This window comes from Pan troglodytes, chromosome 20 (assembly GCF_028858775.2).
Source record: "Pan troglodytes isolate AG18354 chromosome 20, NHGRI_mPanTro3-v2.0_pri, whole genome shotgun sequence".
Taxonomy (NCBI): Eukaryota; Metazoa; Chordata; class Mammalia; order Primates; family Hominidae; genus Pan; species Pan troglodytes.
Window position 1 is genome coordinate 36,029,546 of NC_072418.2, and position 12,783 is coordinate 36,042,328.

Below are 12,783 nucleotides of genomic sequence, written 5' to 3' on the forward strand. Positions count from 1 at the left end.
TTCTTTCAACTCCTAAGTTGCTTGTGGATCACCTTCATGCTTCTGAGGCTTGTTTTTTCACCCTGGTCATGGTAGGTCTGTAGTAACCTTTCCTAAAAAGCTCTTTTAGCCATACATCTCAGGCATGGCCCTCCTGGGCTCTTGACTCAATGCAAGGTCTCTCCATTGTGGCTGGGCAGAACTCGAAGGTTCCCGGTGCTGTGTGAGCTCTGGGAACCATGCAGCTCACAGCTCCCTGTTCTTATTTTCTGCCCAGTATCTTGGAGTCTCATCCTACACATGTGCAGGGTGGTATTCCACAAGACTCCAAGGAGCCCCATGCAGATTTATATAAGTAGCTCTTTCTCTCCAGGACTCCATTCTTTCTGGTATTCTTGCCCTACAAATTCTAGTCTCCTCAGCTTCCCCAGACTCTCATCTCTGTTGAACTCAGGGAAGGGCTCAGCTCAGGCCCTTCCTCCCTGCTCTGTGATCTGAGACTGCCTCCAGACAGAAAGCAGATCACAGGCTCATCTATTTATCCTGCTACTCTTGAGGGTCATAGGCTGGTGCTGCCTGCTGTTCGACATCTGTAAACATTTGCATTACATATTCTGTCTGGTTTTCTATTTGTTTAGAGTAGGAGGGAAAATCTAGTACAGAATCAATGGCCTAGACAAAATAATTATTTATTTCACAAAAGCTTTACAATGTGAACACCTTAATATCTATGTAATTACTCACTCACTCTGCAAACATTGGCAACTCACTAAGTCATTATGGACACTGCAACGCAACCCTTGTTTTCAAGGATTCTATGACCTAGTAACAGAAATAAAATCCACTAACACAAATGTACGTGATATACAAAAACAGTATAGGGTAGAATGCTATAAGTGCCTTAAGAGTGATTACAAACAAAAGTCTGCAATGGTTTAAAAGAGAGAGAGGGCCGGGCATGGTGGTTCATGCCTGTAATCCCAGCACTTTGGGAGGCTGAGGAGGGGGGATCATTTGAGGTGAGGAGTTTGAGACCAACCTGGCCAACATGGTGAAACCCCATCTCTACTAAAAATACAAAAATTAGCTGGGCGCAGTGGAACACGCCTGTAATCCCAGCCACTCAGGAGGCTGAGAAACAAGAATCACTTGAACCCGGGAGGTAGAGATTGCAGTGAGCTGAGATTGTGCATGCTGCACTCCAGCCTGGGCGACATAGAGAGACTGTGTCTAAAAAAAAAAGAGAGAGAGAGAGAGATCAATCACTTCTGGCTGGGGTGATCAGGGAAGACTGTCTTGGAGAACATGGCATTTGCACAGGGCAGAAGACAACATGGGAGAAGGCTGTCCCTGGGCCTGTCTGCCCGCCCCATCGTCCTGCAGAAGGCCCTGACCTAGCAAGCAGGTTTTGAATTATAGGACCCTAAGAACTTTATTTGTTTTTGTTTAAAAGTTAGTATTATGTTAAGTGAAAGAAGTCAGTCACACAAAGTCATGTCTTGTATGATTTCATTTCTATGAAATGTTCAGAACAGACAAGTTCATAGAGACAGAAAATAGATTAGTGGTTACCAGGGGCTGAGCTGGAGGAAGTGGGCAGCAGGGGAACATAGGGAGTGATTCCCAACAGGTATGACACTTCCTTTTTTTTCCTTTTTTTTTTTTTTTTTTGAGACAGAGTCTCACTCTGTCTGTCACCCAGGCTGGAGTGCAGTGGCATGATCTTGGCTCACTGCAACCTCTGCCTCCCAGGTTCAAGCGATTCTCCTGCCTCAGCCTCCCAGGTAGCTGGGATTACAGGTGCGCACGACCACGCCTGGCTAATTTTTTTGTATTTTTAGCATAGATGGGAATTCACCATGTTGGTCAGGCTGGTCTCAAACGCCTGACTCAACTGATCCGCCCACCTCAGCCTCCCAAAGTGCTGGGATTACAGGTGTGAGCCACCATGCCCAGCCAACATTTCTTGATTTAACAAAAGTGCTCTAAAATTGACTGTGGTGATGGTTGCATAATTCTGTGACTACAATAAAAACCACTAAATGGTACACTTTTAAAATGGGTATAAATTGGATGGTATGTGAATTATATTTCAAAGCTGTTATTAAAAAAAAAAAAGTGAAACGTAAGCCCTCCTTCAAAAAGCAACTCAGAAGCCCATGAGGCCTGAACTCCCAGGAGCCATGGGAGAACACCGTGTGCCTCCCACCCTCTACCCCAGCAAGAGCCCAGCCAGCGGTGCCTCCCTCTCCTGTGTCCACAGTGTCACTCACATCTTCACAGCCCCAAGTTCTGTAAGAGTAAGGACCTGAGCATCAGTTCATCTGGCACTCCTCCCAGCATCTCATGCAGTGACCTGCTCAGTGAGAGTGTGTGGAGTTGGACTCTGCAACTGTTCTTAGAACTGAAAACTCTGCTTTCCTTTCGAAGTTAATGCACTGACAACAGCTGCAACTTTCAGGAACGTGACTGAGAAGGGAGCAGCCGACATACACTTTCATTCTTTTACTTTTGTTATTTTTTTTTTTAATTTTTGAGACAGGGTCTTGCTCTGTCACCCAGGCTGGAGTGTAGTGGCGCAATCTCAGCTCACTGCACCCTCGACCTCCCATGCTCAAGAGATCCTCTTGCCTCAGCCTCCTGAGTAGCTGGGGCTACAGGCGTGCGCCACCATGCTCAGCTAATTTTTAAAAATTTTTTATTTGTAGAGACTGTCTCGCCATGTCCCCCAGGATGGTCTCAAACTCCAGAGCTCAAGAAATTCTCCTGCCTCAGCCTCTGAAAGTGCTGGGATTATAGGCACGAGCCACCTCATCCGGCCTCTTTCACTTTGTACACTTCTATATTGTCCCAATGTTTTACAGTCTTTATTGCCTTTATTACGGGGAAGAAGGAAGGGAAGGAGGCAAGAAACAGAATGGTCCTTAGAAACATTGTGCCTTGGACAGAGCTTTTCTTACATCAAATTATAATAAATAAGAACCTCTCAAGATTGGAAATCAATTCAACAGTAAAGGCTTAAAAATCTGAAAAGCTGATTTTCACAATCGGAAACGTTACCTCTTCCTTGGACAAATGCCTGAATTTTGTCTGATATCGACTGAGTTCTACATTCAAACGATGGACAGTCATTTTCAATCCATCATTTTCATCCACCAGTTCTTGAGCTTGTTTTCGCAGATAAAGTAATTCAGGTGCAGCAACTAGGGAAAAAAATTTAATATTATACTGTAAGAAATAACGTCCAATTTATCCAGATTTTATTAAATTGCAAATTGTTTGCTTTTCTCCCCTCTTTCACGCTCAGAGGCAATGAACTGTGTGTGCGTGTGTGTCTGTGTGTGTATGTGTGTCTGTGTGTGTGAATGAATAAAAGTTACAACGTTTTTTAACACTGAATAGTTAACGTTATATTGGAAGTTTGTGGAAGTTTTTGCATGTACAATAAAGTAAAATAAAAATTTCAAGTTGGAAAGGAATAGTCATTGTTTCAGATGACATAAGAATATGTGCTTTGAAAAATCATATAGAGGCCGGGTGCGGTGGCTCACGCCTGTAATCCCAGCACTTTGGGAGGCCAAGGCGGGTGGATCACGAGGTCAGGAGATCGAGACCATCCTGGCTAACATGGTGAAACCCCGTCTCTACTAAATATACAAAAAATTAGCCGGGCGTAATGGCGGGCGCCTATATTCCCAGCTACTTGGGAGGCTGAGGCAGGAGAATGGTGTGAACCCAGGGGGTGGAGCTTGCAGTGAGCCGAAATCACGCCACTGCACTCCAGCCTGGGCAACAGAGGGAGACTCCATCTCAAAAAAAAAAAAAAAAAAAGAAAGAGAAAAATCATATAGAATACATGGAAAATGTATTAGAGCTAATAACCTTCCCACATAATAGCAATGTCCTATTAGAAAACAAAACAGAAAATAGATCCCACAAGGTAACAGCACAAATAATATATAGTATCTAAAAATACATGTGCCTAAGATAAGAATTATGCAGGGTCTATGTGAAAAAAACTGACACCACCTTACTTAAAGCTATATTAGTTTTATATAAATAGAAAAAGGTATAGAGAAAATATTGGTGAATATTTATATAACCTTAGAGTTAAAAATGACTTAATACCAAGAGTGTAAGTCATAAAAGAAAAACATTTTATTGATTTAGCCCAATTATCAACAAACTAAGAAAATATTACACCTATGACAAAGGGATAAAATCTTTCATACATAAGGAGTTCCTGCAAATCAGTAAAAAGAAGTCAAGTGTCTCATTGTAAAGTGGGCAACTTGGCCATGATAGTGGCTCATATCTAAAATCCCAGTGCTTTAAGTGGCCAAGGAGGAAAAATCCTTGAGGCCAGGAGTTTGAGACCAGCCTGGGCAACACAATGAGGCCTCATTGCTATAAAAAAAATTAAAAAAAAAAAACTTAGCCAGGCATGATGGCGTTTGCCTTTAGTCCCAGCTACTCAGGAGGCTGAGGTGGAAGGATCACTTGAGCCCAGGAGTTCAAGGTTATAGTGAGCTCTGACCACCCCACTGTAGTCCAACCTAGGTGACAAGAGTGGGATGCTGTCTCTAAAAAATAAATAAATAAAGTGGGCAGGTTTATGAAAGAAAAAGAAAATGACTTGCAAAGATATGAAAAAATATTCAAGTTCAATAATAACAGAAATACAAATTAAAATACTATTTCTTTTTTTAACCTATAAAAGTAGCAAGGAAAATATAATCATTGGTAAGTCTACAGTAAAGGAGGAGCTTTTTTATGCTTCTCTTAGGGATAAAAACTGAAGTGAAATATATGTAAGCTAAGCATCAAGTTCCAAAAGAAGTATTGGAATCTCTGTTTTGTTTTTGTAAATTCAGCTTCTTTCCAACCTGAGGAATTTCTTTAGTGTAATAATGATATAGCAGATGAAATCAAATCTCAACAAACATAAGGATATTAACAAAAAAACCTGAAATATTACAACATAAATTACCAACACAAATATCACAACATAAAATATTAACTCTCAAAATAATTGAGTGAAGTCCTGCTCATTCCTCTAATAAAGGCGCTGTCCGTCCCCACCTTCCTGTGACGACGCCTTCTCAGCCTCTTTGAGCTTTCTCTTCTCTTTTTCCATTCCCTTAAGGTTTAACTGTAGTTCTTTCATTGCTTGTTTCATTGTGTTTAGTTCAAGGGTAAGGCTTTGATTCATATTGTTTAGGTCCATATTTTCTTCTTTTAATGCCTCAAACTTTTCTCTGGTTATTTCTGTATATCTTTGACGTACTCTACCAGTTATATCTGAAAGGGTTCAGGGGAAAATTTTACAATGTTAATTGATGTTGACAATGTTACATCAAAATCAACTGACTTTGTTCCAAAAACCACATCAGGCCTGGTGCCATGTTCTTTGGTCCCTGGGAAGGGAATGGCTTCTACAGGAAACAGTAAGTGGCCTGATGAAGTCACAGCGGGTGGCAGGAAGGGAGGTACTGAGGGGAGGCCAGAAAGGGAGGCCAGAGCTGCAAGAGGCCGTGCCTATTGTGATGTGGCATGGAAAGTTCATCTTGCAGGGCAGCAGGAGCCAGCAGGGCTTTCAAGCAGAGGTGTGAGAAGGAAGAGGCTCTGCTCTTGGGTGAATCCCTCAGGCCGGCAGGGAAGAAGGCAGGTTAGAATGAGGCCTAGCCCAACAGCTGAGGGGCAGCACTAGAGTGGGGACACAGAGAAAAGGACACATGAGAGCAGGACTCAGGGGCTGGTGGCTGGCTGGGTGCAGGCAGTGAGAGAGAAGCAGACCCAGGATGACCACCCAGGTCTGTGTCTGGCAGATGCTCCCCCAGATGAGGAGCACACTGTGAAGAGCAGGTGGGGATGGAAGATGAGGGGAGGAAGGCTTGGGTTGGTACAGAGGCCCAGAGTCCCAGGGCAGCCTCTGCTGGGGAGACTGATGAGCCACTGGCCTGTGGGCAGCACCTGAAGGCACCAGGGTGAGGAGAAAACCGAGGTCACATAGGACCTTAAGAAGGAAGAGCAAGAAAGTGGGGTGGAAACCAGCGCTGTTCCACGGGGAGATGTGCTCCGAAAGGTCACAGGAGGTGAGGCTCCCATGGGCCCTGGCCAGCACACCTCCCAGGGGAGGGAGAGGCGGAAGCAGAGCTTCCACACAGACGAGGGCAGGATGGCTGGTGGCTCCAGAGAGCCTGGCCCGACCTCTGACACACAAACATCCAATCCCTAACATGCAAAAGGTGAGGCTCAGAAATGGGAAACTCCACAGCTACACAGAAACAAGGGAACCCTGAGAAATCCCAGAGATAAAACAGTTGAGATGAGAATGAAGATCGGTGCCACAGCCTGAAATGTGCCAAGAGAAGGCAGCTAGAAAATGGGGAGGGGTGGCTCCAGGGATACACCTTGCCCTGGTAGGAGTGGAGACACAAAGTGGCCTAGAAAGAGCTGATGAGGCTGGGCCTGGTGGCTCGCACCTGCAATCCCAGCACTTTGGGAAGCTGAGGCAGGAAGATTGCTTGAGGCCGGGAGTTCGAGACCGGCCTGAGCAACATAGCAAGAACCCATCTCTACAAAAATCAATCAATCAATAAAATTATATTTAAAAAGAAGCAGCTTGAAGCAGCTGATGAGCTGTTGAGTTAGATAAGCAGAGTGGGAATAGCAAGGGGTTAACCCACCTGACCCAGGCAGCAACAGCAGAAATGTGTGCCCCTCCTCAGGCAGAACACACAGGCCCTGAGAGCAGAAAGGCAGGGCAGGGGGCTGGAGAAAGCCAGGAGGAAGAGGGGTCCCCACGGATCCCGGTGGGCCTCACATCCTGTCCATCCCCATCAGTTGCTGGAGGCAGCAGTCGGTACAGCCTGGCAGCCTGCTGGCTCTCCCTCTTCAGGCAGGGTGCAGTAAACAGAGGTAGCATCCCATGTGGGCCACAGGGAATCTCAGAGACCCCAAGAGGCATCAAACAGCAGAGCCAGAGAACACCAATGGCAAGTGAGAGAAGAGAAGGGGCTGCAACACAAACCCTAAGACTGGATGCGCACGGTTACAACTTTCAGAGAGACGTAGTCAGTGTCACAGAAATCATGGAAGTTAACGTTTGATTAACACCATAAACTTAAAGGATGGGCTGAGCCGCAGGATACACATCACGAAAAATGAATGCACGGCGCAGAAGTTGGAGCCCCAGCAATCGCCCAGAATACAGCATTGAAAATGCTGAGATTGAAAGGGTGCAAATAAAGTTAATCTGACGTGGAGGAGACTTAAACCAGGATTTTCAGAGCAGTGACACTGATGGCAGCAGTGGCCCATCTAGAGTGGCCACCGCACAGACTCTAGAGCAGGGAGGTGTGGCCCAAGCCTCTTGCTCCATGGAGCAGGCAGGAGCCCCGGCCCTCCCTGGGTGCTGCTGCAGCTGCCCAAGCCCGGCAGCAGACCCGAGAATCTCTGTGTTCTTGGGGGCCCAAGAAGGCCCCCACCACCCACCATAGGCTCCGAAGTGCCTGATCCCACTGCCTGGCTTCACCCCACTGTGGGCACCTGCTCCAGAGGTATGGTCAGGGCTGCATGCTCCACAGAGCCATCAGGAGCCGGGGACAAGTGGGAGCCCCGCCCCTCCTGAGTTGGTGGGGCAGGAGCTCATGGGGTGCTGCTACAGTTGCCCTCCCACGTGTAGGACCTGGGTGTCTCTGCAGTCTGCACCCTTGGGGGCCTGGGAAGGCTCCCGTGTCCCCGCAGGCTTATGGGTGTTTGCTCTAGCTGCCTGGCCTCTCCCTGCTCCTGGTGCCTGCTCCAGTCTCGCAGCAGGGTTGGAGCGGGGTTGAGGCCAAGCCTGGGCACTGTCACAGCCTGGCCGGGAGTGTGCATACTCAGGGCAGTACTGACACGACAGCACCCTACCGCCTCAGCCCCCTCCAGACTTTGGGCACCCATGAGCACAGGAGGGAAAGACAAGGGGGTGCTGAGGATGGCTCTGCACTGGCCTGCAGTTACCCCTTGGTGTGAGCAGCCTGGGTGCCATGGACTGGGCAGCAGGAGGCAGACAGGTTCCTGGGCAGAAGCAGGCAGGTCCCCGGTGAGGCCCCACCTTCAGGTCGGAGAGGGCCTGAAGTCTGGGGACCGGGTTGCCTGTCCCGTGGGACTGCAGTAGGAACTTATGGTGCCTTTTCCAGGCCCACTCATGGCCACCCATGGACCAATCGGTGAGCACTTCCTCCCTTCTGAGGCCCATAAAAGCCCTGGGCTTAGTTGGAGCAGAGCAGATGAGATGACCAGCTGCAGAGAGGAGTTCCCCTCTCTGCTGATAGCTGGAGATGTCAGAGGACCAGCAGCAGAGAGGAGCAACCCACTCCAGGGCCTCCTCTCTACTAGGAGCTGGTCAGAATAACCAGCTGCAGAGAAGAACAACCCTCTCCAGGGCTTCCTCTTTGCTGAGAGCTGCAGAGACGGTTGGATGACCTGCCTTCAGAGAGGAGCCATCGACTCCAGGGGGCCTCCTCTCTGCTGAGAGCTGAACACTTAACGGGACGACCTGCCTACAGAGAGGAGCTACCCACTGTGGGTCTCCTCTGAACTGTCCTAACATGCAGTAAAGCTCCTCTTCGTCTTGCTCACCCTCCACTTGTCTGCTTACCTCATTCTTCCTGGACGCAGGACAAGAACTCAGGCAAAGGCACACTGGCACCACAGACATTTCCGACCAGAAAAGCGACACCCCAAAGATCTTGTAACAATGTGGGACCTAACAGCAAAAATTATAACCTCCATTTTGGAAGCCACTGAAGCTCCCCAAACTGTTCAGGGGGCATAACCCATAAAGCATCTCTAGACCTCTCTCTCTGCCTTCAGCCTCAGAGCAGAGCCCATAACTGCACCTGCCTGCCCAGTACGGATCCCAGTACATCATGGGTCCACTCCTCCCACTGGGATCCCAGCACATCCCACAGGTCCTCCTTCCACCCCCAGGATCCCATTACATCCCACAGGTCCACCTCCCTTCCCCCAGGATCCCAGCATATCCCACAGGTCCACGTCCCCCCAGGTCCAACCCCCACCCTCCCAGGATCCAAGCACATCCTGTATGGACATACGTCCACTACCTAGTGTTTGGACCCTCTCTTTTGAGGCAAGGGTGAAAGTTCAACAACTAATACAAGAAAAAGAAAATGTAATCTTTATTTTCAGATAAAATTAATCTGGATATTCTCCAAAGCAAGCTTTTCAATCATAATATAATTCAAAAGGCAAATACCTGGGGAAGGTGGAGGTTTCTCACATAATGGAGGTTTTTCATCCTAGGAAAGAAAGAACATAAGAGGAATAAGTGCAGAGCATTAGTGTTTTATAAAGTGGACACACGCAGCTAGGTCATTAGACAGCAGGTATATAAGCATGCTTTATTTCCTTCATTTTGACTCTTGTTCTTTGTTTGTTTTACCTTTCAAAACTTTAATATGTACTATTTCTTTTTTTCCTTTTTTAAGACAGGGTCTTACTCTGTCACCCAGGCTAGGGTGCAGTGGTGTGATCGCAGCTCACTGCAGCCTCCAACTCCTGGGCTCATGAAATCCTCCTACCTCAGCCTCCCAAGTAGCTGGGATTACACATGGGCCATCACACCTAATTTTTTTTTTTTTTTTGTAGAGATGGGGTCTCCTGTTGTCCAGGCTAGCCTTGAGCTCCTGGGCTCAAGGGATCCTCCTACCTTGGTCTCCCAACATGCTGGGATTACACTGTTTCTTATACCTGAATCTGAGACCTTAAGTGTCTTCCCCTCTGGTGGGCTCTCTGAGGCTATAAAGGAAGTCCTGCCTGAGCTTTCTTCCTGCCTTTCTGCACTGAGTTCAGTGACTGTCCTTACAGGTAGATCCCGTGAGTAGCGGGCTGTGGGCTCACATTGAAAAGCATGTGCTAGGTAGGGCTGCAAGTGCTGAGCAGAGATGCCCTCAGCAAACTCCAGCCAGGCCTCTTCTCACTGGGATGGGCAAAAAGGACCCCATCAACTGCAGGGAAGCACATTTGCAAAATGCTGAGAAAGGAACAGTAAGATATTGCTTCTCAACCCCAAACCTAGAGGAAAGGGAAGGCTGTGAACTTTTGTTGATTTTTCCTTACATGGTGGTGTGATATTAAGTTTCTAATTTCTGCTGACAAAGTAGACAAGGTTATAAATTAACTCTGCAGAGAAATGTTTAATTTTTAAGTTCCTATGACATCGCACAATGAAAAACTTAAGTTAGAACTATTTCCATGTTTGCAAATTAGTTAGTAAAATTCTCAGGCCAGGCCAGGTGTGGTGGCTCACACCTGTAATCCCAGCACTTTAGGAGCCAGAGGCAGGTGGGATCGCCTGAGGTCAGGAGTCTGAGACCAGACTGGCCAACATGGTGAAATCTCATCTCCATTAAAAATACAAAAATTAGCTGGGCATGGTGGCATGCACCTGTGGTCCTAGCTACTCGGGAGGATGAGGCAGGAGAATCACTTGAATCCAGGAGGCGGAGGTTGCAGTGAGCCGAGACTGCGCCACTGCACTCCAGTCTGGGTGACAGAGCAAGACTCCATCTCAGAAAAATATCTCAGGCTAGGCACGTCACATCATGCCTGCAATCCCAATGCCCTTGGGAGGCCAAGGCAGGAGGATCGCTTGAGCCCAGGAGCTTGAGACCATCCTGGGCAACATAACAAGACCCCATCTCTAAAAAATTTTTTTTTTTTAATTAGCCAGGAGTGGTGGCATGTGCCTGTAGTCCCAGCTACTCAGGAGACTGAGGCAAAAGAATCACTTGATCCCAGGAGATTGAGGCTACAGTGAGCTATGATCACACCACTGCACTCCAGCCCGGGTCACAGAGGGAGATCCTGTCTCAAAAAATAATTTTAACAAAAGATAAAATTGTCTATTCATTCCACATTCATTTTAATTATAAAGTAGTTTCTAACCCTTTAATACATTACTTTCATCATTAAACTATGGAAAATATCAATTTCCTCATGTTTTAAAAGTATTTAAGGCCAGGCACAGTGGCTCATGCCTGTAATCCCAGCATTTTGGGAGGTCAAGATGGGCAGATCACTTGAGCTCAGGAGTTTGAGACCAGCCTGGGTAATATGGTGAAACCCTATCTTTACCAAAAATACAACAAATTAGCTGGGTGTGGTGGCATGCATCTGCGATCCCAGCTACTCGGGAGGCTGAGGTGGGAGGATCGCTTGAGCCTGGAAGACGGAGACCGCAGTGAGCTGAGATTGCGCCACTGCACTCCAGTCTGGGTGACAGTGAGACCCCCTTCTCAAAAAAAAAAAAAAAAAAAGCATTTAAAAGAAATATTCAACAGGAAAGAACTCTTAAGGGAAGATTTATTTTTGCCCCAAAATCACCGCCAAAGTTTCAACACCAAAGTTGTTGAAAATTTATGAAAAATTATGATAAAAACTCTATTTATTGAGAAAATCAGTTTTTTTAAAAAAGATCTTACCTTTAAATTCAGAACAGGGTGTTTACCATCTGATGAAGAAAAAGAGAGAGAAACTTTTAAAGTAGATAATGAAATATGACAACTCAGAAAGTACAATCATAGAAATTCACCTTCTACAGAGGAGCTTGACAAGGCCCAGAACAGGGATAAAATTCACAGGGTCACAGGGCAAGTGGGTCCCAGAGCCAGGCTGGGGCCTGACTCTAAATTGTCATCTCTCTCCCATACCCATGCCTGACCACCATCCGTGGCTCACGTGGCTGCAGAACCAAAGCCAAACTCTTCAGTGTCTCCAAGCCCTTCCCATGCCAGGCTCCTCCTCTGCTTCCAACACCCCTCCCCATCACTCTCCACACATCTTCCCATGCCGGGCTCCTCCTCTCCTTCCAACACTCCTCCCCATCACGCTCTACACATCTTCCCATGCCGGGCTCCTCCTCTCCTTCCAACACTCCTCCCCATCACGCTCTACACATCTTCCCATGCCGGGCTCCTCCTCCTCTCCTTCCAACACTCCTCCCCATCACGCTCCACACATCTTCCCATGCCGGGCTCCTCCTCTCCTTCCAACACTCCTCCCCATCACTCTCCACACATCTTCCCATGCCGGGCTCCTCCTCTCCTTCCAACACTCCTCCCCATCACGCTCCACACATCTTCCCATGCTGGGCTCCTCCTCTCCTTCCAACACTCCTCCCCATCACGCTCTACACATCTTCCCATGCCGGGCTCCTCCTCTCCTTCCAACACTCCTCCCCATCACGCTCCACACATCTTCCCATGCCGGGCTCCTCCTCTCCTTCCAATACTCCTCCCCATCACACTCCACACGTCTTGCCCACCACTCCCTGGATGGGCCAACGCATACTCCTATTGGCCTACCCTCCCTAGATGCAGCATCCAACCTGGTCAGAAAAATAGTTGTTCCTTGAAGCAAACTGTCTCAACGACAGAGAGGAAAACAAATCTCACCCAGTTACTCATCTTCCACACATCTGTAATCCAGGTACCCTAGGAAGCAGGTGATCTTACACCCCAGTTTGCCTGTACACATTCATGTTGTGAAAAGTTGGACATCAAGTTGCTTTTTTTTTTTTTTGAGACGGAGTCTCACTCTGTCCCTCAGGTGGAGTACAATGGTGCAATCTTGGCTCACTGCACCCTCCGCCTCCCAGGTTCAAATGATTCTCCTGCCTCAGCCTCCCAAGTAGCTGGGATTACAGGCATGCGCCACGACACCCAGCTAATTTTTGTATTTTTAGTAGAGACAGGGTTCCCCCACGTTGGCCAGGCTGGTCTTGAACTCCTGACTTCA

At 47.5% G+C, this 12,783-nt stretch overlaps 1 protein-coding gene across 5 annotated transcripts in view; it reads right to left on the reverse strand.

Moving 5' to 3' along the window:
* The window catches only part of CEP89 (centrosomal protein 89), a 93,987-nt gene that overhangs the window by 49,482 nt on the left and 31,722 nt on the right, over positions 1-12,783 (reverse strand). For all 5 annotated transcript variants that reach the window (XM_063801481.1, XM_024351927.3, XM_024351929.3 and 2 more), the window contains exons 6-9: positions 11,469-11,497; positions 9,242-9,284; positions 5,062-5,280; positions 3,040-3,182 (exon numbers count right to left, since the gene is read on the reverse strand). In XM_063801481.1, coding sequence (XP_063657551.1) covers positions 3,040-3,182; positions 5,062-5,280; positions 9,242-9,284; positions 11,469-11,497 — 434 coding nt within the window. The remainder of the gene's footprint in view (positions 1-3,039; positions 3,183-5,061; positions 5,281-9,241; positions 9,285-11,468; positions 11,498-12,783) is intronic.